Source organism: Mobula birostris, chromosome 5 (assembly GCF_030028105.1).
Source record: "Mobula birostris isolate sMobBir1 chromosome 5, sMobBir1.hap1, whole genome shotgun sequence".
Classification (NCBI taxonomy): domain Eukaryota; kingdom Metazoa; phylum Chordata; class Chondrichthyes; order Myliobatiformes; family Myliobatidae; genus Mobula; species Mobula birostris.
In genome coordinates, this window is record NC_092374.1 from 186,105,896 (window position 1) to 186,133,491 (window position 27,596).

The window sequence follows — 27,596 nt, forward strand, 5'->3', positions numbered from 1 at the left end:
AGCAATGTCCAATTCCTCCCACTGCCGGCTCCGGTGAGAGGAGCTTGGGAAATGTTGTAGGGTGGGGGTGGGTGGATTCCTGGGGCACTGGGACCGATTCTGGGAAAAATAGAACCCACACATCCCGGATGGATTGCACCTCATTACCTGGACGTCTTCACACGGACGTAGGAGAGGACATACCCTCCGTCCGCCAGAAGAAGCAGGAATGCCTATTGGCATCTATTTTAATTCCACTTTGCATTCCCATTCCGATATGTCAAGCCATGGCTTCCTCTACTGTACGATGAGGCCACACTCAGGTGGAGGAACAACATCTTATATTCCGTCTGGGTAGCCTCCAACCTGATGGCATGAACATCAATTTCTTGAACTTCTAGTAATGTCCCCCACCTTCCTCACCATTCCCCATCCCCCTTACCCTCTCTCACCTTATCTCCTTGCCTGCCCATCTCTGGTGCTCTTTCCCCCCCCCCCCCTTTTCTTTCATCCATGGCCTTCTGTCTTCTATCTGATTCCCCCTTCTCTTTCACTCATCAACCTCCCAGCTCCTTACTTCAACTCCCCCCCCCGTTTCATCTGTCATTTTGTTTCTCTCTCCCCTCCCCCACCTTTCAAATCTACTCCTCTTTTTCTTTCTCTCCAGTCCTGCCAAAGGGTTTCGCACGAAATGTCGGCTGTACTTTTTTCCACAGGTGCTGCCTGGCCTGCGGACTTCCTCCGGCATTCTGTGTGTGTCGCGGGGATTTCACTTCGCTCGGTAGAGAATAGGACGAACTGAGCGTAAATTCGGAATGGGGGAGGGGTCAATCAGGGAGGGAATTTGCTTCACAAATGCAGACCGATGCAACTATCAGGAGCTGCTGGAAAATGATCAGCCGGATGAAAGTAGTACTCTGGTTTGCGTGGGATACCAGTACAGAACAGTTTTAGTCAATAAAGTATGACTGATACTGTTCTGTTGGAGGGTGGAAGTGAACACAGCCGGCAGAGAGACCGCCGCCAAAAAGGGCGCCAAACTATCTTCACTGACGTCACAGCCCTGCCCCCCCCCACCCAGGGCCGCATACCAAGGGAGTGCTTTCATGAGCGTTTAAAAGTATTATCAGTTAGATGAGTTTGGTTGCTTGTCAGCGGGGTTCCAGTTTTGTATCTGTTTATTTTGGTTAACAGCTGGTTTCTGGCCCCGCGGTGTGAGAAGAGTTCGAGGTCCCCGGGCTTTGAAGGGTCCCTGACTTCGCTTTAGGTTTGGGGCAGCAGCGGTCCCGGAGTTTAATCGGCTGCCGGAGATGTGGACGATCGCTTGCCTTTTGCTGCTGTCCCTGCATGGAGTGTGCAATAACGAAGGTAAGGAGCCTCCATGTCGGCTTTGCAGCCGCATGGTCACGTTGAATTTTGTTTTACGGCGGTTGGCATCCAGCTTAATGGTGCATTACCGCCACCCTCTGCTCCAGAATGTGCACTAGACATACATTCTAAATCCCTTCACCCAATCACACACACACACCTACACTTCACCCTCCCATCTTTGACCATCCTAGTATCCTATTCCTGTTTATTCGTCATATTCTATAAAAAACCCCTGTACCCCTTAAAAACGCTAAAAATACCCGGACTTGTGCTCTCTCACCCATGCCCAGCAACCCTTTTAATGTGAATTCCTGCATCCCCAACTCCCTTAATTTATTTCTCATCATCTCTCTCTGTATCCCATACTTCCTGCAACACAAAACTACATATTCTACTGACTCCTCTTCCTGACATTCCTCACACAATCCTGTCTGGTGTTTCCCTATCATTTTCAATGTTTAGTTTAATGCACAATGCCCCAGCCTTAACCTAGTCCACACAATTTCCTCTCTTCTGTTTCCATTACCTACCCTAGTAACTGCAACACTCTTTTGTATTTGATATAAATGCCTCCCTTTCCCCTCCTTGTCCCATCTTTCTTGCCACATTCGGTTGACTTTTTCCCAGATTACACACTTAACCTCTGCTTTACTGATACTAATGTGCATTTCCACATTTTCTTTCTTTAACGCCCTCTTTGCCAACTCATCCACCCTCTCATTCCCCTTCACCCCTACATGTGCTGGAACCCATAGAAATTTTACCTGACCTCCCTGATTTGCAATTCTTGTAACTAACTGAAGGACTTCATAAAGTACATCTTGCCAACTGTTTATGTGAAAAGACCTTAAACTTGCTAGAACTGAGGATGAATCTGAACATATCAATGCTTTGACTTGTCTGGCTTTCTGCACCCATTGCAACGCAACCAACACCGCCAGCATCTCCACTGTAAACACTCCTAACTTATTAGATGTTCTTCTGCTGATTCCAATTTCTTTTGCTGGTATGACCACCCCAAACCCTGTCCCTCCTGTTGCAGGTTCCTTCGCACCATCCGTATAAATGTGAGTATAATCACTATACTTTTCCATCACATGACAGTTAAATGCATTTACCAAATCTGTTTTATATCTTTCTTTCCTTTTTACCTCTAACAAATGCCAGTCGGCGGCATGACTTTTAAAACTGCCTCACGTTTTCCGCATGGGATTTCAGCTGGGGGTGTTCATCCCCGACAAATAAAGCGTGCTCGGGGGTGACCCAACTTGGATTCGAACTCGCTCCGAACGATGCCATTGCGTCACCAGCTGGTTGTCCTCATCGAGTTGATCGTTCCCTGGGAGGACTGCAGTCGAAAAGGAAAAATAGGCTGTGATTAATTCATTTATTGAAACTGAAAATCCTGACATTTTAATCGGGACTGAATCTTGGCTTGACCCTTCGATTAAATCTGCTGAGATATTCCCTCCTCATCTCCAAAGTTTTAGAAAGGACAGAAACTCTCAGGGAGGCGGTATGTTTATGGGTGTGAACAATACTATTCCTTGTTTTGAAAGAACTGACTAGGCAGCGACTTTGGTGTCAATCTACACTTTAGGGACAAATGGTGCAGATCGGGAGTTTTTACCGTCCACCTGATGCTAATTCCGGGCCTCTGTTGGACAGTGAATCAAGCATTTCCAAAGTAAACGCCTCGTCGCGCTCTCCGTTTATTATGCTGGCGGGTGATTTTAATGTCCCAGGTGTAGATTGTACTGACGGCACACAAAGTGAACCAAAAGGTGCCCTTCAGGAAGCCCTGGCTGATTTGATTCTGAAAAATCATCTGACTCAGAAAGTCACTTTTCCTACCAGAAGCGATGATACAGGTGGCACCGAAAACACCTTAGATTTATTGCTGACTTCGCATCCAGATTTAATTTCAGAGGTTTCACCGATTCGTATTGAAGAGTGATTGCACAATCAATTGGTATTGAAGGGTGGACATTGCCAATTGGTATTGAAGAGTGGGCACAGCTGATTGGTATTGAAGGGTGGACATTCTCATAGAATTTTTTGAGGATGTAACTAGTAGAGTGGATAGGGGAGAACCAGTGGATGTGGTATATTTGGATTTTCAAAAGGCTTTTGACAAGGTCCTGCACAGGAGATCAGTGTGCAAACTTAAAGCACACGGTATAGGGGTAAGGTATTGATGTGGATAGAGAATTGGTTGGCAGACAGGAAGCAAAGGGTGGGAATAAACAGGACCTTTTCAGAATGGCAGGCAGTGACTAGTGGGGTACCGCAAGGCTCAGTGCTGGGACCCCAGTTGTTTACAATATATATATTAATGACTTAGACAAGGGAATTAAATGCAACATCTCCAAGTTTGCGGATGACACGAAGCTGGGCGGCAGTGTTAGTTGTGAGGAGGATGCAGGGTGACTTGGATAGGTTAAGTGAGTGGGCAAATTCATGGCAGATGCAATTTAATGTGGATAAATGTGAGGTTATCCACTTTGGTGGCAAAAGCAGGAAAAAAGATTATTATCTGAATGGTGGCCAATTAGGAAAAGGGGAGGTGCAACAAGACCTGGGTGTCATTAAACACCAGTCATTGAAAGTGGGCATGCAGGTACAGCTGGCAGTAAAAAAAGACGAATGGTATGCTGGCATTTATAGCAAGAGGATTCGAGTACAGGAGCAGGGAGGTACTACTGCAGTTGTACAAGGCCTTGGTGAGACCACCCCTGGAGTATTGTGTGCAGTTTTGGTCCCCTAATCCAGCGGACCCCAACCACCGGGCCACGGATGCGAGGGAACGATGTGATTTGGCAATAGGAGTCAGCTGCACCTTTCCTCATTCCCTGTCACGCCCACTGTTGAGCTTGAACGCACGCGAGGTCATTACCCGCGCGTCATCCATGTCAGCGCGGGAAGGAGATCAACGCCTCGAACTTGCAGATGACGGCGGGCTGGAAAGTATGTTTGACATAATATCTCTGCTGGCATTCTGGATCAAAGTCAAGGCTAAATATCCTGAGATAGCCACAAAAGCACTGAAAACGTTGCTTCCTTTTCCAACGTATCTCTGCAATGAATGAAACGAAAACTAAACTGCGGAATAGACTGGACATAAGGAACCCCCTTCAAGTATCACCGTCTCCCATCACCCCTCGATAGGACCGTCTTGTTGCAGGAAAACAAGCCCAGGGCTCTCACTGATTCAGCGATATTTGTGTGTTGCAATGATTTTATATGTTCATACGGGGAAAATATGTGCTGCGTGTTTAATATCCAAAAGATACTTAAAATGTTACAATGCAATTGACTTATATAACCATATAACAATTACAGCACGGAAACAGGCCATCTGTGCCCTTCTAGTCCGTGCCAAACGCTACTCTCACCTAGTCCCACCGACCCGCACTCAGCCCATAACCCTCCATTCCTTTTCTGTCCGTATACCTATCCAATTTTTTTTTAGATAATAATATCGAACTTGCCTCTACCACTTCTACTGGAAGTTCGTTCAACTTTTACTTCAAGCTCCCGTGTCCTCCCCTGATAATTGACTTATCACTATGTTCATGCGAGGAAAATATGCGCTGTGTGTTTAATATTAAATTCATTAGATAAACCCTTTTAGAAACAAAATTGAGTGTATTAGCTAATTATCATCTATATTGCGGTCGTGATTAACACCCCACCCCGAACAGAATCGCCAAAAACGATTTGTAGAAAAAAATCGTACACGCATGCGCACTGGTGCCCGTGCAAGGCTTCATAGTCAATGTAGTCTTCGGGGTAAACCCAGCGTATTTGACTGCTACTCTTGTCCATTGGCACCCTGCCCGTCCCCCCCCCCCCCCCCCCCCCCGGGTCGGCCGGTCCGCAAGAATATTGTCAATATGAAACCGGTCAACAGTGCAAAAAAGGTTGGGGACCCCTGCCCTAATCTGAGGAAAGACATTCTCGCCATAGAGGGAGTACAAAGAAGGTTCACCAGTTTGATTCCTGGGATGGCAGGACTTTCATATGATGAAAGACTGGATCGACTAGGCTTATACTCTCTGGAATTTAGAAGATTGAGGGGGGATCTTATTGAAACATATAAAATTCTGAAGGGATTGGACAGGCTAGATGCAGGAAGATTGTTCCCAATGTTGGGGAAGTCCAGAATGAGAGGTCACAGTTTGAGGATAAAGGGGAAGCCTTTTAGGATCGAGATAGGAAAAACTTCTTCACACAGAGAGTGGTTGAATCTGTGGAATTCTCTGTCACATTAAGCAGTTGAGGCCAGTTCATTGGTTATATTTAAGAGGGAGTTAGATATGGCCCTTGTGGCTAAAGGGATCGGGGGTATGGAGGGAAGGCTGGTACAGGGTTCTGAGTTGGATGATCAGCCATGATCATACTGAATGGTGGTGCAGTCTCGAGGGGCCGAATGGCCGACTCCTGCATCTATTTTCTATGTTTCTATTACACAGCTGATTGGTGTTGAAAGGTGATTGCATAGCAGATTGGATAGAAGGGTGGACATTACCATTGTATAGAAGCACAGCTTTCAGGCTTAGCACTGAAGAATAAACAGCAAAGGCTCAATTGGGTTGTTTGGTATTGGGTCCGCGCAGACTCCATCTTCCTCTCACTCCACCATTTCTGAACACCCTAAACCACCCTTTTCCTCAGACATTACCACTCCACTCCACTCTGCCATCAACTTCCACCCTGCCCTCAAATTTACCTGGTCCATTTCTGACACCTCCCTCCCCTTTCTCGATCTCTCTGTCTCTATCTCTGGAGGCAGCTTATCTGCTGAAGTCTATTACAAACCTATAGCTAGCTGGACTATACCTCATCCCACCCTGTTACTTGTAAAAATGCCAACTCTTCTCTCAATTCCTCCATCTCCTCCGCATCTGCTCTCAGGATGAGACTTTTCATTCCAGAATGAAAGAGATGTCCTCCTCCTTCAAAGAAAGGGGCTCCCTTCCCCCACCATCAACAGTGCCCTCAACTGTATGTCTTCGATTTCACCCACGTCTACACTCATCCCAACCTCCTGCCACCCTACAAGGGATAGGGTTCCTCTTGTCCTCAGCTACCACACCACCAGCCTTCGCATCCAGCACATAATTCTTGAAACTTCTGCCATCTCCAATGAGATCCCACCACCAAACATATCTTTCCTCTCCCCCCGCCCCACCAATTTCTGCTTTCAGTAGGGGTTATTCCCTATGTGACTTCCTTGTACATTTATCCCTCCCCACTGATCTTCCTCCTGGCACTTATCCTTGTAAGCAGAACAAGTGCTACACCTGTCCCTACACCTCCTCCCTCACGACCATTCAGGGCCCCAAACAGTCCTTCCAGGTGAGGCGACACTTCACCTGTGAGTCTGTTGGGGTTATATACTGTGTCCAGTGCTCCCGATGTGGCTTCCTGTATATTGGTGAGACCCCACGTAGATTGGGAGACCGCTTCGCCGAGCATCTACGGTCCATCTGCCAGAAAATGCGGGCTCTCCCAGTGGCCACCCATTTTAATTCCACTTCCCATCACATTCCAACATGTCTATCCATGGCTCACTCCACTGTCGTGATGAGGCCACACTGAGGTTGGAGGAACAACACCTTATATTCTGTCTGGGTAGCCTCCAGCCTGATGGTATGAACATTGACTTCTTGAACTTCTGGTAATGCCACCCACTCCCTCCCCCCCTTCACCATTCCCCCTCCTCTTTTCCCTCTCTCACCTCATCTCCTTGCCTGCCCATTGCCTCCCTCTGGTGCTCCTCCACCCTTTACTTTCTTCCCTGGCCTTCTGTCCTCTTCTGTCAGACTCCCTCCTTCTCCACCCCTGTATGTCTTTCACCAATGAACTTCCCAGTTCTTTACCTCATCCCTCCCCCTTCAGGTTTCACCTATCACCTCGTGTTTCTCTCTCTTCTCTCCCCCACCCACCTTTTAAATCTACTCCTCAGCTTTTTTTCTCCAGTCCTGACAAAGGGTCTCAGCCCGAAATGTGGCCTGTCTGATGACACAAAGGTTGGGGGTGTTGTGTGGAGAGTTGTCAGAAGTTACAGCGGGGCATCGATAGGATGCAGAGCTGGGCTGAGAAGTGGCAGATGGAGTTCAACCCAGATAAGTGTGAAGTGGTTCATTTTGGTAGGTCAAATTTGAAAGCAGAACACAGTATAAATGGTAAGGCTCTTGGCAGTGTGGAAGATCCGAGATATCTTGGGGTCTGTGCCCATAGGACACTCAAAGCAGGTTGACAGTGTTGTTAAGAAGGCATATAGTGTGTTAGCGTGGGTTTGAGTTCAAGAGCCATGAGGTAATGTTGCAGCCATATAAGACTTGGTGAGACCCCTCTTGGAGTACTGTGTTCAGTTCTGGTCACCTCACTACAGGAAGGATGTGGGTACTATAGAGAGAGTACAGAGGAAATTTACAAGGATGTTGCCTGGATTGGAGGGTGTACCTTATGGGAATAGGTTAAGTGGACTTAGCCTTTTCTCCTTGGAGCGATGTAGAATGAGAGGTGACCTGATAGAGGTGTATAAGATGATGAGAGGCATTGATTTGTGTGGATAGCCAGGGTTTTTTTTCCCCAGGGCTGAAATGGCTAACACAAGGGGGCATAGTTTTAAGGTGTTTGGAAGTAGGTACCGAGGGGATGCCAGGGGTATGTTTTTCACACAGAGGGTGGTGGGTGTGTGGAATGCACTGCCGGCGGTGGTGGAAGCGGATACAGTAGGGTCTTTTAAGAGCCTCTTAGATGGATACATGGAGCTTAGAAAAATAGAGGGCTATGCGCTAGGGAAATTCTAGGCAGTTTCTAGAGTATGTTACATGGCCAGCACAACATTATGGGCCGAAGGGCCTGTAATATACTGTAGATTTCTATGTTCTGTGTTCCACTTTTTGCTGTAGATGCTGCCTGTTCTGCTGAGTTCCTGTAGCATTTTTTGTGTGTTGCTTGGATTTCGAACATCTGCAGATTTTCTCTTGCTTTCCATTGTTGTGGGTCATGTTGGCAACCCAAAGTATGCCCATGCTTGGGCAAGATAGAAAACTTTTTAACTTACATTGTGGGCAACATTTTAAATGACTTGAATTATAAATTGAAATAACATCTATAGGGGATTCCAAAATATGGTACATCATAGGGAAATTTCAAGGTGATTTTCATGATCACTAGCCCAGAATCCACAAGATAAACCCAACCATATTCGGGAAGCATAATCTTTGTTGTCCAGTGTAATCATTCGATCACAATGCTGCATGATGGTATCTCCAAACAAGGCACAGTCCATCACAATGCATTTCAAATCATAGTCAGAGACTTCAACCTGGCTTTTTTGAAGATAACCCTGCCCAATTACCACCTCCATATAACCTGTAGCACCAGAGGTCCCAACACATCAAAGCACTGTTATACTCGGATAAGGAATGTTCCATGCCCAGACCACATCTCGGTAAATTCGATCGCTTGACTGTCATTCTGCCTGCATTGAGTCAGAAGCTAAAGAGCAAAGCTCCAGAGATTAGGACAACAAAGCAGCGGTTGCAGGAGACAGAGCAGCGGCTAAGGGATTGCTTTGAGTCATTAGACTAGGTTGTGTTTGAGGACTTAAAGAAACATAGAAAACCTACAGCACAATACAGGCCATTCGACCCACAAAACTACCGAACATGTTCTTACCTTAGAAATTACCTAGGGTTACCCATCGCCCTCTATTTTTCTGAGCTGCATGTATCTGTCACTCATCCGGGCATCTGAATGAATACACCATGTAATGGACTTGAAACAGCTGTAGATGAGAGTGTCCTCACAAAATCATTCAGTTTTCCCCAAGCTGAAGCCCTGGATGAAGCATGAGATCCAAAATCTGCTGACGGCCAAGAAAATTGCAAGAGGTCCACATAGGATCTCCAGAAAGCCATCTCACTGGAGAACTGGCAGTTTTGGACTACACAGGAATCAACGAAGAATGCTCAACAGGGCTTGAATACTGTCACCGCTTACAAAGTTTAATCAGGTGACATAGGCAAGAACAGGGCTTTGCTTCCAGATGAACTAGTCAGAGTGATCAGCAGCAGTCTCCCTTTCTCTTCACCATTTACACCTGGGACTTCAACTACTGTACAGAGTCTTGTCATCTTCAGAAGTTTTCTGATGACTCTGCCATAGTTGGATGCATCAGGAAGGGAGATGAGGCTGAGTGCAGGGCTACGGTAGGAAACTTTGTCACATGGTGTGAGCAGAATTGTCTGCAACTTAATGTGAAAAAGTCTAAGGAGCTGGTGGTAGACCTGAGGAAAGCTAAGGTACCGGCGACCCCTGTTTCCATCCAGGGGGTCAGGGTGGACATGGTGGAGGATTACAAATACCTGGGGATACGAATTGACAATAAACTGGATGGGTCAAAGAACACTGAGGCTGTCTACAAGAAGGGTCAGAGCCGTCTCTATTTCCTGAGGAGACTGAGGTCCTTTAACATCTGCCGGACGATGCTGAGGATGTTCTACGAGTCTGTGGTGGCCAGTGCAATCATGTTTGCTGTTGAGTGCTGGGGCAGCAAGCTGAAGGTAGCAGACACCAACAGAATCAACAAACTCATTCGTAAGGCCAGTGATGTTGTGGGGATGGAACTGGATTCTCTGACGGTGGTGTCTGAAAAGAGGATGCTGTCCAAGTTGCATGCCATCTTGGACAATGTCTCCCATCCACTACATAATGTACTGGTTGGGCACAGGAGTACATTCAGCCAGAGACTCATTCCACCGAGGTGTAACACAGAGCGCCATAGGAAGTCATTCCTGCCTGTGGCCATCAAACTTTACAACTCCTCCCTTGGAGGGTCAGACACCCTGAGCCAATAGGCTGGTCCTGGACTTATTTCCGGGCATAATTTACATATTACTATTTAACTATTTATGGTGTTATTACTATTTATTATTTATGGAGCAACTGTAACGAAAACCAATTTCCCCTGGGATCAATAAAGTATGACTATGACTATGTCCTTCTAAGCTCACTTTGACCATCAAAACATGGAGGAACCACCACAAACTCCTACAGTCCCTGATGATCCTGTGATTCCAATCTCTTGGGGCTGATGTGCGAGCAGCCTTCGGGAGTGTGAACCCATGAAAAGCTTCTCGCCAAGTACTAAAGACCTGCACTGGAGTGTTTGCGGAGATCTTTAACCTCTGACTTTGTCAGTCTGAGGTACCCACCGGCTTCAGGCAGACGTCACCTATACCAGTAATTTGCACGTGGACTTTCAGAAGGCCTTTGACAGGAGGCTGCTAAACAAAATAAGAGCCTTGAGAATTACAGGAAAGATACTAACAGGCACAGAGCATTGACAGATTTGCAGGAGGCAAAGTGTGGGAATAAAGGGATCCTTTTAAGACTGGCTGCTGGTGACTAGTGCTGTTCCAAAGGAGTCTGTGTTGAGACTACTTCTTTTTCGTTGTATGTTAACAATCTGGATGATGACGTTGATGGCCTTGTGGCCGAGTTTGTGGGTGCTACAAAGATAGAACATAGAACTGTACATCACAGGAACAGGCCAGTGTTGGGCCGAAGGAGCTAAAATGTACCCAAACACTAATCTCTCCTACCGAGACCATGCCAATATCCCTCCATCCTCCTTGTATCCATGTGCCTATCCAATCATTCCTTAAAAACCTCCAATGTATTTGCCTCTACCACCATACCAGGCAGTGCATTCCAGGCATCCACCACACTCTGAGTGAAAAGACTTGCCCCTCACATCCCCCTTGAACCTTCAATGTCCGCCCTCTGGTATTAGATATTACAACCCTCGAAACAGATACTCCCTGTCCATTCTATCTAAGCCTCTCAAAATCTTTTAAACCTCAGTTTGATCTCCCCTCAGCCTCTGCGACCCAAGAGAAAACAACCCATGTTTGTCCAGCCTCTCATGATAGCACATGCCCTCTAATTGAGGCAGCATCCTAATAAACCTCTTTTGCACCCTCTCCAAAGCCTCAACATCCTTCCTTTCATTCCTTCAACATTCCCTCAACCACACCTGGAGTACTGTGTGCAGTTTTGGTCTCCAAATTTGAGGAAGGACATTCTTGCTATTGAGGGAGTGCAGCATAGGTTCACAAGGTTAATTCCCGGGATGGCGGGACTGTCATATGTCGAAAGATTGGAGCGGCTGGGCTTGTATACTCTGGAATTTAGAAAGCTGAGAGGGGATCTTATTGAAACATATAAGATTATTAAGGGATTGGACATGCTGCAGGCAGGAAGCATGTTCCCGCTGATGGGTGAGTCCAGAACCAGAGGCCACAGTTTAAGAATTAGGGGTAGGCCATTTAGAACGGAGTTGAGGAAAAACTTTTTCACCCAGAGAGTGGTGGATATATGGAATGCTCTGCCCCAGAAGGCTGTGGAGGCCAAGTCTCTGGATGCTCTCAAAAAAGAGATGGATAGAGCTCTTTAAAGATAGTGGAATCAAAGGTTATGGGGATAAGGCAGGAACTGGATACTGATAGTGGATGATCAGCCACGATCACAGAGAATGGTGGTGCTGGCTCGAAGGGCCAAATGGCCTACTCCTGCACCTATTGTCTATTGTTTAGTGGGGCGACCAGGATGCACTTGGAGTATTGCAACCGTTTTGGGCCCCATATTTCAGAAAGAGTCCAGATGAGGTTTGCAAGGATGGTTCCAGGAATGAAGAGGTTAACATCTGAGGGGCATTTGGCAGCTTTGGGTGTGTACTCACTGGAATTTAGAAGAATGCTAGGGTATCTATTTGAAACACTGTTGGAAGGACTAGATAGGGTAGATGTGGAGTGGGTAGTTTAGAGGAAGTAGAGAGTCTACAGTAGAACTTAGATAGATTCAGAGAATGGTCAAAGAAATGGCAGATGAAATACAGTGTCAATAAGTGTATGGTCATGCACTTTGGTAGAAGTAGTAAAAGAATGGACTATTTTCTAGATGGAGAGAAATTCAAAAATCCGAAGTGTAAAGTGATTTGGGAGTCCTCATGCAGGATTCCCTGATAGTTAATTTGCAGGTTGAATTGGTGGTGAGGAAGGTGAATATAGTGTTAGCATTCATCTCAGGAGGACAGGAATATAAAAGCAAGGATGTAATGCTGCGGATATATAAGGCACATGAGGCCTCACGGACTATTGTGTGCAGTTTTGGGCCCCTTATTAAAGAAAGGATTTGCTGACATAGGACAGGATTCAGAGGAGCTTCACAAGAATGATTTTGGCAATTAAATGCTTATCACCTGAGCAGCAATTATATGCTCTGGGCCTGTTCTCACAGGAAATTAGAAGAATGTCGGGGTGTTCTCATTGAAACTTACTGAATGTTGAAAGAATGTTGAATGTTTTCAGTTCTGGTCACCTCATTATAGGAAGGATGTGGAACCTATGGGGGAGGGGTGCAGAGGAGATTTACCAGGATGTTGCCTGGATTGGAAAACAAGTCTTATGAGGTAAGGTTAGCAGAGCTGGGACTTTTCTCTTTGGAGCGTAGAAGGATGAGAGGGGACTTGATAGAGGTCTACAAGATTATGAGAGGCATGGATAGGGTGGATAGCCAGTACCTGTTTCCCAGGGCATGAATAGCAAACACCAGAGGGCATATGTACAAAGTTAAGGGAGGGGAGTTTAGGGGAGACATCAGGGGTAACTTTTTTACACAGAGGGTTGTGGGTGCCTGGAATGACTTGCCAGGGATGGTGGTGGAGGCTAAAACATTAGGGGTATTTAAGAACCTCTTGGACAGAATAAAGTAATAGAGAGTACCCCTGTGGCTGTGGCTGTGCCCCTTGACAATAAGTACTCCTGTTTGATTACAGTTGGGGGGGACAGCATACCTGGGGGAAGCAACACTGGCCGTGCCTCTGGCACGGAGTCGAGCCCTGTAGGTAAGAAGGATAGGGAACGGCAGAGGAGGGCAATAGTAATAGGGGACTCAATAGTTAGGGAGTCAGATAGACGATTCTGTGGATGAAGTCAGGAGACCCGGATGGTAGCTTGCCTCCCTGGTGCAAGGGTCTGTAATGTTTCTGATCACGTCCAAGAGATCTTGAAATGGGAGGGAGAGGAGCCAGAGGTCATGGTACGTAAAGGTACCAATGACATAGGTTGGAAAAGGGAAGAGGTCCTGAAAGAAGAATATAGGAAGGGAGTTGAGAAAAAGGACGACAAAGGCAGTAATCTCGGGATTACTGCCTGTGCCACGCGACAGTGAGAGTGGGAATGGAATGAGGTGGAGGATAAATACATGACTGAGAGATTGGAGCAAGGGGCAGGGATTCGGGTTTTTGGATCATTGGGACCACTATTGGCGCAGGCATGACCTGTACAAAGGGGCGGGTTGCACTTGAATCATAGGGGGACCAATATCCTGGCGGGGAGATTTGCGAGGGCTACTAAGGTGACTTTAAACTAGAATGGTTGGGGGAGGGAATCAAATTAAGGAGCCTAGGAGAGGGGAGGTTGATATAGGGGGAAAAAGAAGAAGAAGGTAACAAAGTTGTTTGCTTAATTAAGGATAAACAGAGAGTGGGAGGGGGAAGAGTTTCTTAAATGCATCTATTTTAATGCTAGGAGCATTGTAAGAAAGGTGGATGAGCCTAGAGCATGGATTGATAGCTATTAGTGAAATGTTGTTGCAGGAGGGGTGTGATTGGCAACTAAATATTCCAGGATTTCGTTGCTTCAGATGTGATAGAATAGGATGGGCAAGAGGGGGAGGTGTTGCATTGCTTGTCAGAGATTATATAACAGCAGAGCTCTGGCAGGATAGATTAGTGGACTCGTCTAGGGAGGCTATTTGGGTGAAATTGAGAGGAATAGGAAAAGTGTTGTGACGCTTATAGGGGTGTATTATAGACCACCTAATGGGGACCGAGAACTGGAGGAGCAAATTTGTAAGGAGATAGCAGATATTTGTAGTAAGCACAAGGTTGTGATTGTGGGAGATTTTAATTTTCCACACGTAGACTGGGAAGCCCATTCTGTAAAAGGGCTGGATGGTTTGGAGTTTGTAAAATGTGTGCAGGATAGTTCTTTGAAGCAATACATAGAGGTACCAACTAGAGAAGGGGCAGTGTTGGATCTCCTGTTAGGGAATGAGTCAGGGCAGGTAATGGAGGTATTTGTTGGGGAGCACTTCGGGTCCAGTAATCACAATACAATTAGTTTCAGGCTATGTCCACACTACGCCGGATAATTTTGAAAACGCTGGTTTTGAGTAAAAACGACGGGCATCCACACTAGGCATTTTTCAAAATATCGCCGTCCACATTAGACGGATATTTGGGCGAATCTCCTACTGGGCATGCGCAGGACACACACAGAAAACAAGTGAGGAGGAAACGGTAAACTTGGTGCACGTTTGTCCAGTTACAGAGTAGAAAAACTTAAAAGGACTTGCTCTTGGCTCTCGCGCAGGAGGACTTAAAACTAAAAAAAAACAAATACTGGAGCATATGGAGGCAACCGACAGGAAGTTCATGGACAGTATGACCCAGCTGACGAACATTGAAAAACTGACCAACACTGTTGCATTAATAAAGCACCTTGTTAAATGTATAAAACATTTGCATCAGCGTTATCTTGTATTTCTATACAATGTTATATTAGCCTGTTACACATCTATTGTCAGAGAAGTACTTGCATGAAGAGGTGAACCACCTTCGTACAAGCAAGGACAGAAAACAGGGCAGAATGAATATACTTATTTATTCAGTATGCTATGAGTCAAAGTATTTGGTGAGTACATTTCTAACCCTTCTGGCTTCAGTCTCGTTGCCGTCTGTTCTGAAATTGTTAGGTGGTTGCGTTCAAGAAAACAACGAAATGCCGCACTGTGGCTATCTGTTCCGGCATGTCATGACAGCGTTTTTAAATAATCAAAAAAGCTCACTTTACAATTTAACTCTCACGCCACTCACACCGACTGCGCGTTATAACAGTTTGCGCAGTACCAAGCAGAAGCAGAAAAAAGCATTGTTGTTGAGGTGTTGTCATGACAGTGTTTTTAAATCTCTCCGGTTACCCCGTACACACTACAACGGATATTAGGTGTTTTCAGATTTATTCATTCTGGAGATCGTTTCTGAAAATTTCTGTTTTCGGGGGATGAAAACGCTGTTTCAGTGTGGACAGAAGGTCAAAACGAAGAGAAAAGGCTTAGTTTTCAAAATTATCCGGTGTATTGTGGACGTACCCTCTGTGTAATTATGGAGAAGGATAGGACTGGACCTAGGATTGAGATTTTTGATTGGAGAAAGGCTAACTTTGAGGAGATGCGAAAGGATTTAGAAGGAGTGGATTGGGAAAATTTGTTTTATGGGAAGGATGTAACGGAGAAATGGAGGTAGTTTAAAGGTGAAATTTTGAGGGTTCAGAATTTTTATGTTCCTGTTAGGTTGAAAGGAAAGGTTAAAAGTTTGAGAGAGCCATGGTTTTCAAGAAATATTAGAAACTTCGTTCAGAAAAAGAGAGGGATCTTCAATAAATATGAGCAGCTTGGAGTTAATGAGATACTCGAGGAATATAAAGAATGTAAAAAGAATCTTAAAGAAATTAGGAAAGCTAAAAGAAGATACGAGGCTGCTACGAGGAATAGTCTACATGGATTTGTGCGTGGAAGGTCATGTTTGACAAATCTTAATGAGTTTTTTGATGAGGTTACTAAGAAAGTTGACGAGGGTAAAACGGTGGATGTTGTCTATATGGACTTCAGTAAGGCCTGTGACAAGGTTCCACACGGAAGGTTAGTTAGGAAGGTTCAATCGTTAGGTGTTAATATGGAAGTAGTAAGATGGATTCAGCAGTGGCTGGATGGGAGACGCCAGAGAGTAGTGGTGGATAACTGTGTCTCAGATTGGTGGACGGTGTGTAGTGGTGTGCCTCAGGGATCTGTACTGGGTCCAATGTTGTTTGTAATATATATTAATGATCTGGATGATGGGGTGGTAAATTGGATTTGTAAGTATGCAGATGATACTAAGATAGGTGGAGTTGTGGATGATGTGGTAGGTTTTCAAAACTTGCAGAGAGATATCGGATAGTTAGAAGAGTGGGCTGAAAGGTGGCAGATGGAGTTTAATGCTGAAAAATGTGAGGTACTACATTTTGGTAGAACTAATCAAAATAGGACATACATGGTAAATGGTAGTGCATTAAAGAATGCTTTAGAACAGAGGGATCTAGGAATAATGGTACATAGTTCCCTGAAGATGGAATCTCATGTGGATAGGGTGGTGAAGAAAGCTTTTGATTTGCTGGCTTTTATTAATCAGAACATTGAGTATAGGAGTTGGGATGTAATGTTGAAATTGTATAAGGCATTGGTAAAGCCAAATCTGGAGTATTGTGTACAGTTCTAGTCACCGAATTATAGGAAAGATGTCAATAAAATTGAGAGAGTACAGAGGAGGTTTACTAAAATGTTACCTGGGTTTCATCTCCTAAGTTACAGAGAAAGGTTGAACAAGTTAGGTCTTTATTCTTTGGAGAGTAGAAGGTTGAGGGGGGATTTGATAGAGGTGTTTAAAATTATGAGGGGGATTGATAGAGTTGACGTGGTTAGACTTTTTCCATTGAGAGTGGGGAAGATTCAAACAAGAAGACATGGGTTGAGAATTAGAGGACAAAAGTTTAGGGGTAACATGAGGGGGAACTTCTTCACTCAGAGAGTGGTAGCTGTGTGGAACGAGCTTCCAGCAGAAGTGGTTGAGGCAGGTTCGATGTTGTCGTTTAAAGTTGAATTGGATATGGACAGGAAAGGAATAGATGGTTTTGGGCTGAGTGCAGGTCGGTGGGACTAGGATAGGGTAAGAGTTCGGCATGGACGAGAAGGGCCTAGATGGCCTGTTTCCATGCTGTAATTGTTATATGGTTATATGGATGAAAGGGGTAGTGTGGGTTTAGTACGTTTCTTTTTTAAGGAATATATGGGTCAGCACAACATCGAGGGCTGAAGGGCCTGTACTGTGCTGTAGTATTCTAGTGTCTAGTGTCTAGATAGAGTGGGTGTGAAGAGAATGTTTCCTACAGTGGAGGAGTTTTGGACAAGAGAGTACTGCTTCAAACTAGAGGGACTCCATCTGAAAGCCCTCAACTCGAAGTGGAGTCATTGGGACTCCGTCTTTTTAGCAGGCTTTTTTATTTTTACGAAGTCGAGTTGCTAGCTTGACGCTCAACCCAGCACAGATGGAAAGCATGCAAGGGAGCCGGCTGGGTTCAAACTCAGGAGCCTTCTCTCCGAAGTCCAGCATTGATGCCACTACACCACCAGCCGGCCATTTGGAACAGAGCTGAGGAGGAATTTCTTTAGCCAGAGGGTGCTAAATCTGTGGAATTCATTGGCACAGATGGCCGAGGAGGCTAATTCATGGGATGTACTTAAGGCAGAGATTTATAGGTTCTCGATTAGTCAGGATGTGAAAGATTATGAGGAGAAGGCAGGAGAATGGGATCAACCATGATGAAATGGCGGATCAGACGTGATGGGCCAAATGGCCTAATTCTGCTCCTGTGTCTTGTGGTCTAAGCTGAGGTTGATAGGTTGGCATGAAGAAGGGTCGTCAAATGTGTTTACATTTGGCAGAGGCAGACTGGGCAAAATGAATTATTAAGCTGTATTTTATTTCATCCTTGCATCCAAAGCTACAATCCATTTGGTTTAAGTCTTGTGCACCCAAACTGCCTTCTCCTTTGCAATATTTTGACAGTTTAGCCTAGATTGAGTTAACATTGGAGAGTTAATTATGTGTAAATTGGCTGCCAGAACCAGGTGCTAAACTGTGGTGAGTGGTCTTATATCTGCTAATGTAATAGGTGCTGATTTTAGGTCATACAACCATAAGACACTGGAGCAGAATTAGGCCACTTGGCCCATTGGGTCTGACCTGCCGTTTCATCACAGCTGATTTAAGATACCTCCCAACCCATCTTTCTGCTTTCGCTCCATAACCTTTGACACTCTTACTAATCAAGAACCCATCAACCTTCGCTTGAAATATACTCAATGACCTGGCCTCCAAAGCCATTTCATCGCAATGAATTCCACAGATTCTCCACTCTGGCTGAAGAAATCCCTCTTCATTTCTGAGGCTGTGACTCTCTGTGTCCACTCCATCTTTGCCTTTCAATATTGAATGTGTTTCAGTAAGGTTCTCTTCCTCCCCATGCTGCCCCCATGACCACCTTCTTCTAAACTCCAGCAAGTAGAGGCCCGGACCCAAGAAACGCTCCTCGTACACTGACCCTCTGTCACCCGGTTCCAGTGTTTCACCACTGTCTTCCCAGATTTAACAGTTAAATTTTCTTTTCTTGCCCTCATCAGTCAACAGAGAAGATGCCATTGCAATGCTTGGTTCATCAGTTTTACTGGATTCGGAAGTCGAAGTTAACCCGCAGAAGCAAGAGATCGTTTGGACATTCATCAGCAGCCACAACAGCCCTGTCACCATTTTACATCACATCCCGAATTACAAGAAGTGGGTAGAGCCCAGTGAACAGTTCAAGTTGCGCCTGGGTTTTATTCTTTCCAATGGTTCTTTGATGATAAATGGATTAAAAGTCAGGGACGAAGGAGATTACAGTTTGGATGTAGATGGCCGTGAACTGAAAATAATACATTTGTCCCTCTTCGGTGAGTACATGAATAACTGATTCAAGATTCAAGTTTATTTAACACGTGTACAGTACTGTGCAAAAGTCTTAGGCACATAAATGTATACAGTAGCCAGCGTGCCTAAGACTTTGTACAGTTTGATCTATTATGTCTTTCCATTTGCCAAATACTATTAGCTCAGTAGTATTAATTGTTATTTGGGAACTGGAAAGACATAATATTCAGTACTTGAGCACCCTAGCTATGTATGTGTACTTCAGACTTTGGCACAATATTGTACATGTGGGTTTATCAACATTGGGACTGGCTCTTTCAGTCAGAGTCCTGGAGAAAGATGACAACTGAAACAGGCCTTTCAGCCCACGAACATTTTTGTTAGCCCTGACATAGCCCTTGTTATTGCTGTTCCTCACTTTGCCCTGACACCTCATTAAATGGTCATCCGTCCCATTCCCGGTACGGCTGAGGGCATATCCAGACATCCCACCCTGGAAAAACTCATTTCAGGGCGGTAGCACCATCAATTTGCGGGAGAATCCCTGAACTTCCGGGAGAGGTGGGATGTCTGCAATAGGGTAGCTCCTGAGCAGCTAGCCAGCTAGTTTAAATAACGTTAGCTATGCTAATGAACGAATGACACCTGCTAAACTCACCTCAACAGGTCTTTTACAGTCTCAACCCACAATGGGCAATAGAAAAGTCACTGTTGCAAACAGTGCAGCGAGCAACATTGTCATTATTTTGACCCCTATTAGGCAGGGGTACACTTTAGTGTTGTCTGGGGTGACGTACGTTTTATATTTTCTTTTTTTGGAACACTCTACCATGGTGCGCTCTCGCGCTCTCTCTCGTGGTCACGTGCTCTCTCACGCTCTCACTTGCTTTCTTGCTTTCTCTCGCGCTCTCGGTTGCTCTAGCGCTCTCTCTTGCTCTCGTGGTCGCGCGCTCTCACTTGCTTTCTCACTTTCTCTCGTGCTCTCTCTCTCTCTCGTGGTCGCTCTCTCTTGCTTTCTCTCGCTCGCTCTCAAAAAATTGATTTCCGTGTTATTGTACATAATTTGCGGGCATCAGGCAGCCACTAGTAATATGCAGGAGACTCCTCGAACTTCCGGGAGAGGTGGGATTTCTGGCATATCCCAGCTTGGAACGTGAGCTGCACAGATACGTGGCTGAAAGGCAAGTCCTCCCTTCCCCCCGCACTTGATGAAAGGTGGGAGCCGCAGCAGCCGTAGTAGTTTGACGCTATGCCATCAGAGTTCAGAGTTCAATTCCGGCACTGTCTGTGAATGTTTGTACGTCCTTCCCATGAGCACGTGGGTTTCTTCACAGTGCTCTGGTTTCCTCCCACAGTCCAAAGGCGTACTGGTTAGTAGGTTAACTGGTGATTGTAAATTGTCCCACCGTTAGGCTTGGGTTAAACAGGTGGGTTGCTGGGCAGTGTGGCTCGTTGGGCTGGGAGGGTCGGTTCTGCACCGTATCCCGAAATAAATGTCACACAGTGAGGTTTCATTGCAAGTCATCAGTTCATAATATGTGGCATTGATTAACTGGACTCTGGAAACTCACCCTCGTTCCTCAAAAACACTTTATTTACTTGTGCACAAGGAGAACTGCATGACCCCTGTCACCGCACTGTTCTGAAGTCTGAACAGAGAAAATGCCACTGTCAGAACAAATTGAATTGCTTTACAGATATTGACCAGCTGGGACATGTTCAAGTTCCTGACTTGCAAAATTAATTGTCATTCAGGATAGTTGCTGCCTGATCCTGGAATCCTTATCTGATCTCCCTGTGCCAAATAGCTCCAGTCCCCTGCTGTGCTATGTTCTCCAAAGGCCTTCCCTAGTGACCTATCTTGGCTGCACTGACTGCACACTATCTGCATTCTGTGCTTGCCAGGACATTATCGTGACCTTTGCCTTGCTGCCCCTTCCAGAGTAGCACAGTGCTTATTACATTCGCCTTACAGCGCCAGTGGTCACTGACTGCAGCTCAATTCCCGTCACCGTCCGTAGGCATTTTGTATGTTCTCCCTGTGACCGTGCGTGTTTCCTCACACATTCCGAACTGTACGGATGGTGAAAAAGGATCTAGTGCTTTCCTGGCGTATGTGACGAATAAACTGATCTCAGACTCCCAGCTGGCTGTAGGTATCGATTTTAACCAATGTTTCAATGACAAGGTCTGCCATCTTCATCGGGGATGATGTCTGGGCATGTCTAGTCCAGTGGTATTTATACCCCTGTTGTCCCTCTCTCCTGAATGGTTAGTCCTCATCCAGTCAGGTTTCCACTGAAACCCATATCAAGGAGCACAGGCAATGTATCCGTTTGGGTTACCTGGAGAAATTGGCAGTGGCAGAACATTGTGTTCACAATGGCCATAGGATTGAATTCGACGGCACAAAACTGTGCCACGCCAATGGCTTTTGGGACCACCTGGTGAAGGAAGCATTTGAAATAAAACTAGAGGAATAGAATTTTATTCAGGGCAAACGTCTTCCTTTAGGTAAGAACTGGAATTTGGTTGTAAGCAAGGTGGGACGGCAGAAACCTGATTGGATGAGGACTAACCATTCAGGAGAGGTGGAATACAGGGGTGTAAATACCACCGGACTAGACATGCCCAGGCATCGTTCCTGATGAAGATGACAGAGTTTGTCACCGAAACGTCAGTTAAAATCGATACCTACACCTGGCTTGAAGCCCAAGAGAGCTTATTCATGTACGGTTAGGGTTAGTGAGTTGTGTTCATGCTATGTTAGCGTGTCAGCACGTCTGGACTGCACAGTCACAAAACAACATATTTAACTACACGTTATTGAAGTACAAATAAAGCTAGTCTTTCTGCCCTTTAGATAACCTGTTGGAAGCTACGATATTGACCAGCTCCTCCTTCCCTGCTTCTGCTATCTGGCTCATCTGCAACGTCAGTGGAGATCCTCAAAAGTATCAATGGTGGAAAAATGGAGCGGAAATCCCCCGACTTCACCAACTTATCGATGGCAATCGGACTCTAATGATCATGGATGCCTCAAGACATGACTGTGGAATTTATACCTGCGCGGCAACCAATCCAGTCAGCTTCATCCAGGCTAACCACACCCTATTCATTTCTGGTGAGTTTCGTTTGTAAATCTTATTCTGAGAGTAAATTTGACATCCTCGTTTAGTGGCCTGCTTTGGAAATGAATCTGTCAGCACTGGGAGTGTTAAAGTTCATAGAAATTTTGCAATAGGCAAAGAGGCCATTGGGTCCATCTTGTCTGTACTAGCTCTGAGTACTCCACCTACTCCCTTTTCCTGCTCCACAATTAAATCTGTCTCGATTACAACTATTCTTGAGGCAAGATTCGACAACATACCCTGACAACATACCAGCTTGGATTCTTTTGCTAATCATCGTCCTTCTACTTCCTCCAGTTCTCAACCTCTCTGGTTTCAAATAACTCTATCAGATCTTCTCACGTCCTCCCCTATTCCACAGAGAATGGCTTCAGTCTCTTCAGTCCGCCCACACGGCTCTCAATCGAGGAACCTTGAATTGAGGCTGAGGAGGGGTATTGTCTCTATCTCTGTAACTCTGAGCCACCCTTCCTGCTTTCTAATTTTTTATTATTTGTCATCTATTCAGCCTCATCTGCAAATAATACTTCTTCCTGAACAGACAAACACTTAACCTAAACATTTAAGGAAAGAGTGGGAATAAACGGGACCTTTTCAGAATGGCAGGCAGTGACTAGTGGGGTACCGCAAGGCTCAGTGCTGGGACCCCAGTTGTTTACAATATATATTAATGACTTGGATGAGGGAATTAAATGCAGCATCTCCAAGTTTGCGGATGACACGAAGCTGGGCGGCAGTGTTAGCTGTGAGGAGGATGCTAAGAGAATGCAGGGTGACTTGGATAGGTTGGGTGAGTGGGCAAATTCATGGCAGATGCAATTTAATGTGGATAAAGTGAGGTTATCCACTTTGGTGGCAAAAATAGGAAAACAGATTATTATCTGAATGGTGGCCAATTAGGAAAAGGGGAGGTGCAATGAGACCTGGGTGTCATTATACACCAGTCATTGAAAGTGGGCATGCAGGTACAGCAGGTGGTGAAAAAGGCAAATGGTTTGCTGGCATTCATAGCAAGAGGATTCGATTACAGGAGCAGGGAGGTACTACTGCAGTTGTACAAGGCCTTAGTGAGACCACACCTGGAGTATTGTGTGCAGTTTTGGTCCCCTAATCTGAGGAAAGACATCCTTGCCATAGAGGGAGTACAAAGAAGGTTCACCAGATTGATTCCTGGAATGGCAGGACTTTCATATGATGAAAGGCTGGATCGACTAGGCTTATACTCGTTGGAATTTAGAAGATTGAGGGGGGATCTTATTGAAACATATAAAATCCTAAAGGGATTGGACAGGCTAGATGCAGGAAGATTGTTCCCAATGTTGGGGAAGTCCAGAACGAGGGGTCACAGTTTGAGGATAAAGGGGAAGCCTTTTAGGACCGAGATTAGGAAAAACTTGTTCACACAGAGAGTGGTGAATCTGTGGAATTCTCTGCCACAGGAAACAGTTGAGGCCAGTTCATTGGCTATATTTAAGAGGGAGTTCGATATGGCCCTTGTGGTTAAAGGGATCAGGGGGTATGGGGGGAAGATTGGTACAGGGTTCTGAGTTGGATGATCAGCCATGATCATACTGAATGGCGGTGCAGGCTCAAAGGGACGAATGGCCTACTCCTGCACCTATTTTCTATGTTTCTATGTAACCTGTCATCAAATGGGGGGTGTAATAGAAACATAGAAAACCTACAGCACAATACAGGCCCTTCGGCCCACAAATCTGTGCCAAACATGTCCTTACCTTAGAACTACCTAGGCTTACCCATAGCCCTCTATTTTTCTAGGCTCCATGTACCTATCCAGGAGTCTCTTAAAAGACCCTATCGTTTCCGCCTCCACCACCGCTGCCGGCAGCCCATTCCACACACTCACCACTCTCTGCCGAAAAACCTTACCCCTGACATCTCCTCTGTACCTACTTCCAAGCACCTTAAAAACTCTGTCCTCTCATGATATCCATTTCAGTCCTGGGGAAAAAGCCTCTGACTATCCACACAATCAATGCCTCTCATTATCTTGCACACCTCTATCAGGTCACCTCTCATCCTCCGTCACTCCAAGTAGAAAAGGCCGAGTTCACTCAACCTATTCTCAAAAGACATGCTCCCCAATCCAGGCAACATCCTTGTAAATCTCCTCTGCACCCTTTCTATGGTTTCCACATCCGTCCTGTAGTGAGGCGACCAGAACTGAGCGCAGTACTCCAAGTGGGGTCTGACCAGGGTCCTATATAGCTGTAACATTACCTCTCAGCTCCTAAACTCAATGCCATGATTGATGAAGGCCAATGCAGCGTATGCCTTCTTAACCGCAGAGTCAACCTGCTTAGCAGGTTTGAATGTCCTGTGGACTCGGACCCCAAGATCTCTCTGATCCTCCACACTGCCAAGAGTCTTACCACTAATGCTATATTCTGCCATCATATTTGACCTACCAAGATGTACCCACCTCACACTTATCTGGGTTGGACTCCATCTGCCACTTCTCAGCCCAGTTTTGCATCCTATCAATGTCCCGCTGTAACCTCTGACAGCCCTCCACACTATCCACAACACCCCCAACCTTTGCGTCATCAGCAAATTCACTAACCCATCCCTCCACTTCCTCATCTAGGTCATTTATAAAAATCACAGTGAGTAGGGGTCCCAGAACAGATCCCTGAGGCACACCACTGGTCACCGACCTCCATGCAGAATATGACCCATCTACAGCCACTCTTTGCCTTCTGTGGGCAGGCCAGTTCTGGATCCACAAAGCTATGTCCCCTTGGATCCCATGCCTCTTTACTTTCTCAATAAGCCTCGCATGGGGTACCTTATCAAATGCCTTGCTGAAATTCACATACACTTCATCTACCACTCTACCATCATCAATATGTTTAGTCACATCCTCAAAAAATTCAGTCAGGCTTGTAAGGCATGACCTGCCTTTGACAAAGTCATGCTGACTATTCCTAATCATATTATGCCTCTCCAAATGTTCATAAATCCTGCCTCTCAGGATTTTGTCCATCAATTTACCAACCACTGAAGTAAGATTCACTGGTCTATAATTTCCTGGATATCTCTACTCCCTTTCTTGAATAAGGGAACAACATCCGCAACCCTCCAATCCTCCGGAACCTCTCCTGTCCTCATTGATGATGCAAAGATCATCGCCAGAGGCTCAGCGATCTCCTCCCTCGCTTCACACAGTAGCCTAGGGTACATCCCATCTGATCCCGGTGATTTATCCAACCGGTTGCTTTCCAAAGGCTCCAGCACATCCTCTTCCTTAATATCTACATTTTTATTCCACTGCAAGTCAACCCTACAATGGCCAAGCTCCTTTTCAGTAGTGAATGCTGAAGCAAAGTATTCATTAAGTACTTCTGCTTTCTCCTCCGGTTCCATACACACTTTTCCACTGTCACACTTGATTGGTCCTATTCTCTCACGTCTTATCCTCTTGCTCATCACATACTTGTAGAATGCGTTGGGGTTTTCCTTAATCCTGTCTGCCAAGGCCTTCTCATGGACCCTTCTGGCTCTCCTAATTTCATTCTTAAGCTCCTTCCTGCTAGCCTTATAATTTTCAAGATCTCTATCATTACCTTGTTTTTTGAATATTTCGTAAGCTCTTCTTTTCTCCTTGACTAGATTTATTACAGCCTTTGTACACCACGGTTCCTGTACCTTGCCATCCTTTCCCTGTCTCATTGGAACATACCTATGCAGAACCCCATGCAAATATCCCCTGAACATTTGCCACATTTCTTCCGTACGTTTCCCTGAGAACATCTGTTGCCAATTTATGCTTCCAAGTTCCTGCCTGATAGCCTCATTTTTCCCCTTACTCTAATTAAACGTTTCCCTGACTTGTCTGTTCCCGTCCCTCTCCAATGCTATGGTAAAGGAGATAGAATTGTGATCACTATCTCCAAAATGCTCTCCCACTGAGAGACCCAACACCTGACCAGGTTCATTTCCCAATACCAGATCTAGTACAGCCTCTCCTCTTGTAGGCTTATCTACGTATTGTGTCAAGAAACCTTCCTGAGCACACCTAATAAACTCCACCCCATCTAAACCCCTCACTCTTGGAAGATGCCATTCAATATTTGGGAAATTAAAACCTCCCACCACAACAACCCTGTTATTATTACACCTTTGCAGAATCTGTCTCCATATCTGCTCCTCACAAACTCTCCCCAGTAGGCTTAGCAAACCTCCCTGCCAGGATATTGGTCCCCCTGGGATTCACGTGCAACCTGTCCTTTTTGTACAGGTCACACCTGCTCAAAAAGAGGTCCCAATGATCCAGAAATTTGAATCCCTGCCCCCTGCTCCAATCCCTCAGCCACGCATTTATCCTCCACCTGATTCTATTCCTGTACTCACTGTCACATGGCACAGGCAGTAATCCCGAGATTACTACCTTTGATGTCCTGCTTCTCAACTTCCTTCCTAACTCCCTATAGTCTGTTTTCAGAACCTCCTTCCTTTTCCTGCCTATTTCGTTGGTACTGATATGTACCACGACCTCTGGCTCTTCTCTTACCCACTTCAGGATATTGTGGATGCGATCAGGAACATCCTAGACCCTGGCACCTGTTAGGCAAACTACCATCCGCGTTTCTTTCCTGCATCCACAGAATCGCCTGTCTGACCCCCTAAGTATGGAGTTCCCTATCAATACTGCCAGCCTCTTCCTTTCCCTACCCTTCTGAGCCACAGGGCAGACTCTGTGCCAGAGGCATGACCACTGTTGCTTCCCGCAGGTGGGCCATCTCCCCCAACAGTACTCAAACAGGAGTACTTATTGTTAAGGGAGACAGCCACTGGGGTACTCTCTAGCATCCGCCTCTTGCCCTTCCCTCTCCTGACTGTTATCCACTTGTCTGTCTCCCGTGGCCCCGGTGTGACCACCTGCTTATATCTCCTCTCTGTCACATCCTCACTCTCCCTGACCAGATGAAGGTCATTGAGCTGCACGTCTAGTTCCCTAATGCAGTCCCAAAGGAGCTGTCGCTCGATGCACTTGCGCAGGTATGGCTGTCCGGGAGGCTGGGAGTCTCCAGGACCTCCCACATCTGACACCGAGCACAGAAAACCAGCCTCACACACATACTTTCTGTCTGTATTCTACGCAGATAACCTACATCACCTTGACCCATTATCGCCGAAGCCCTGTTGAGCCAAAGCCTTCCTACTCTGTCGCCCGCTTCTCCGGCGCCCGCTGTATAAATCTATCTTCTTTTTAAACTCATCTCGCTGTTCTCACTGACGTCCACGCGCTTGCGCAGTCGTGCCCCGTTCAAAAGGCTGAAGACATTTTTTTTCTCCTGATTCAGTGGACAATGAGCTAAGAGTAGTGGTTAGAAATTGAAATAATGTATTGTCATCTACCATAATCCTTGTACCGTTCTATTTTGCTGATGAGTAACCACTTTCTGTGGATAGTCATAGTCATACTTTATTGATCCCAGGGGAAA

The 27,596-nt window shown here is 45.7% G+C and overlaps 1 protein-coding gene across 1 annotated transcript in view; it reads left to right on the forward strand.

Moving 5' to 3' along the window:
- Nucleotides 1-1,085: 1,085 nt before the first annotated feature.
- Nucleotides 1,086-27,596, forward strand: part of LOC140197398 (uncharacterized) — a 35,714-nt gene continuing 9,203 nt past the window's right edge. Inside the window, exons 1-3 of the mRNA XM_072257355.1 lie at nucleotides 1,086-1,347; nucleotides 18,712-19,020; nucleotides 21,861-22,121. Of these exons, the coding sequence (XP_072113456.1) occupies nucleotides 1,290-1,347; nucleotides 18,712-19,020; nucleotides 21,861-22,121 (628 nt within the window). The 5' untranslated portion in view covers nucleotides 1,086-1,289. The remainder of the gene's footprint in view (nucleotides 1,348-18,711; nucleotides 19,021-21,860; nucleotides 22,122-27,596) is intronic.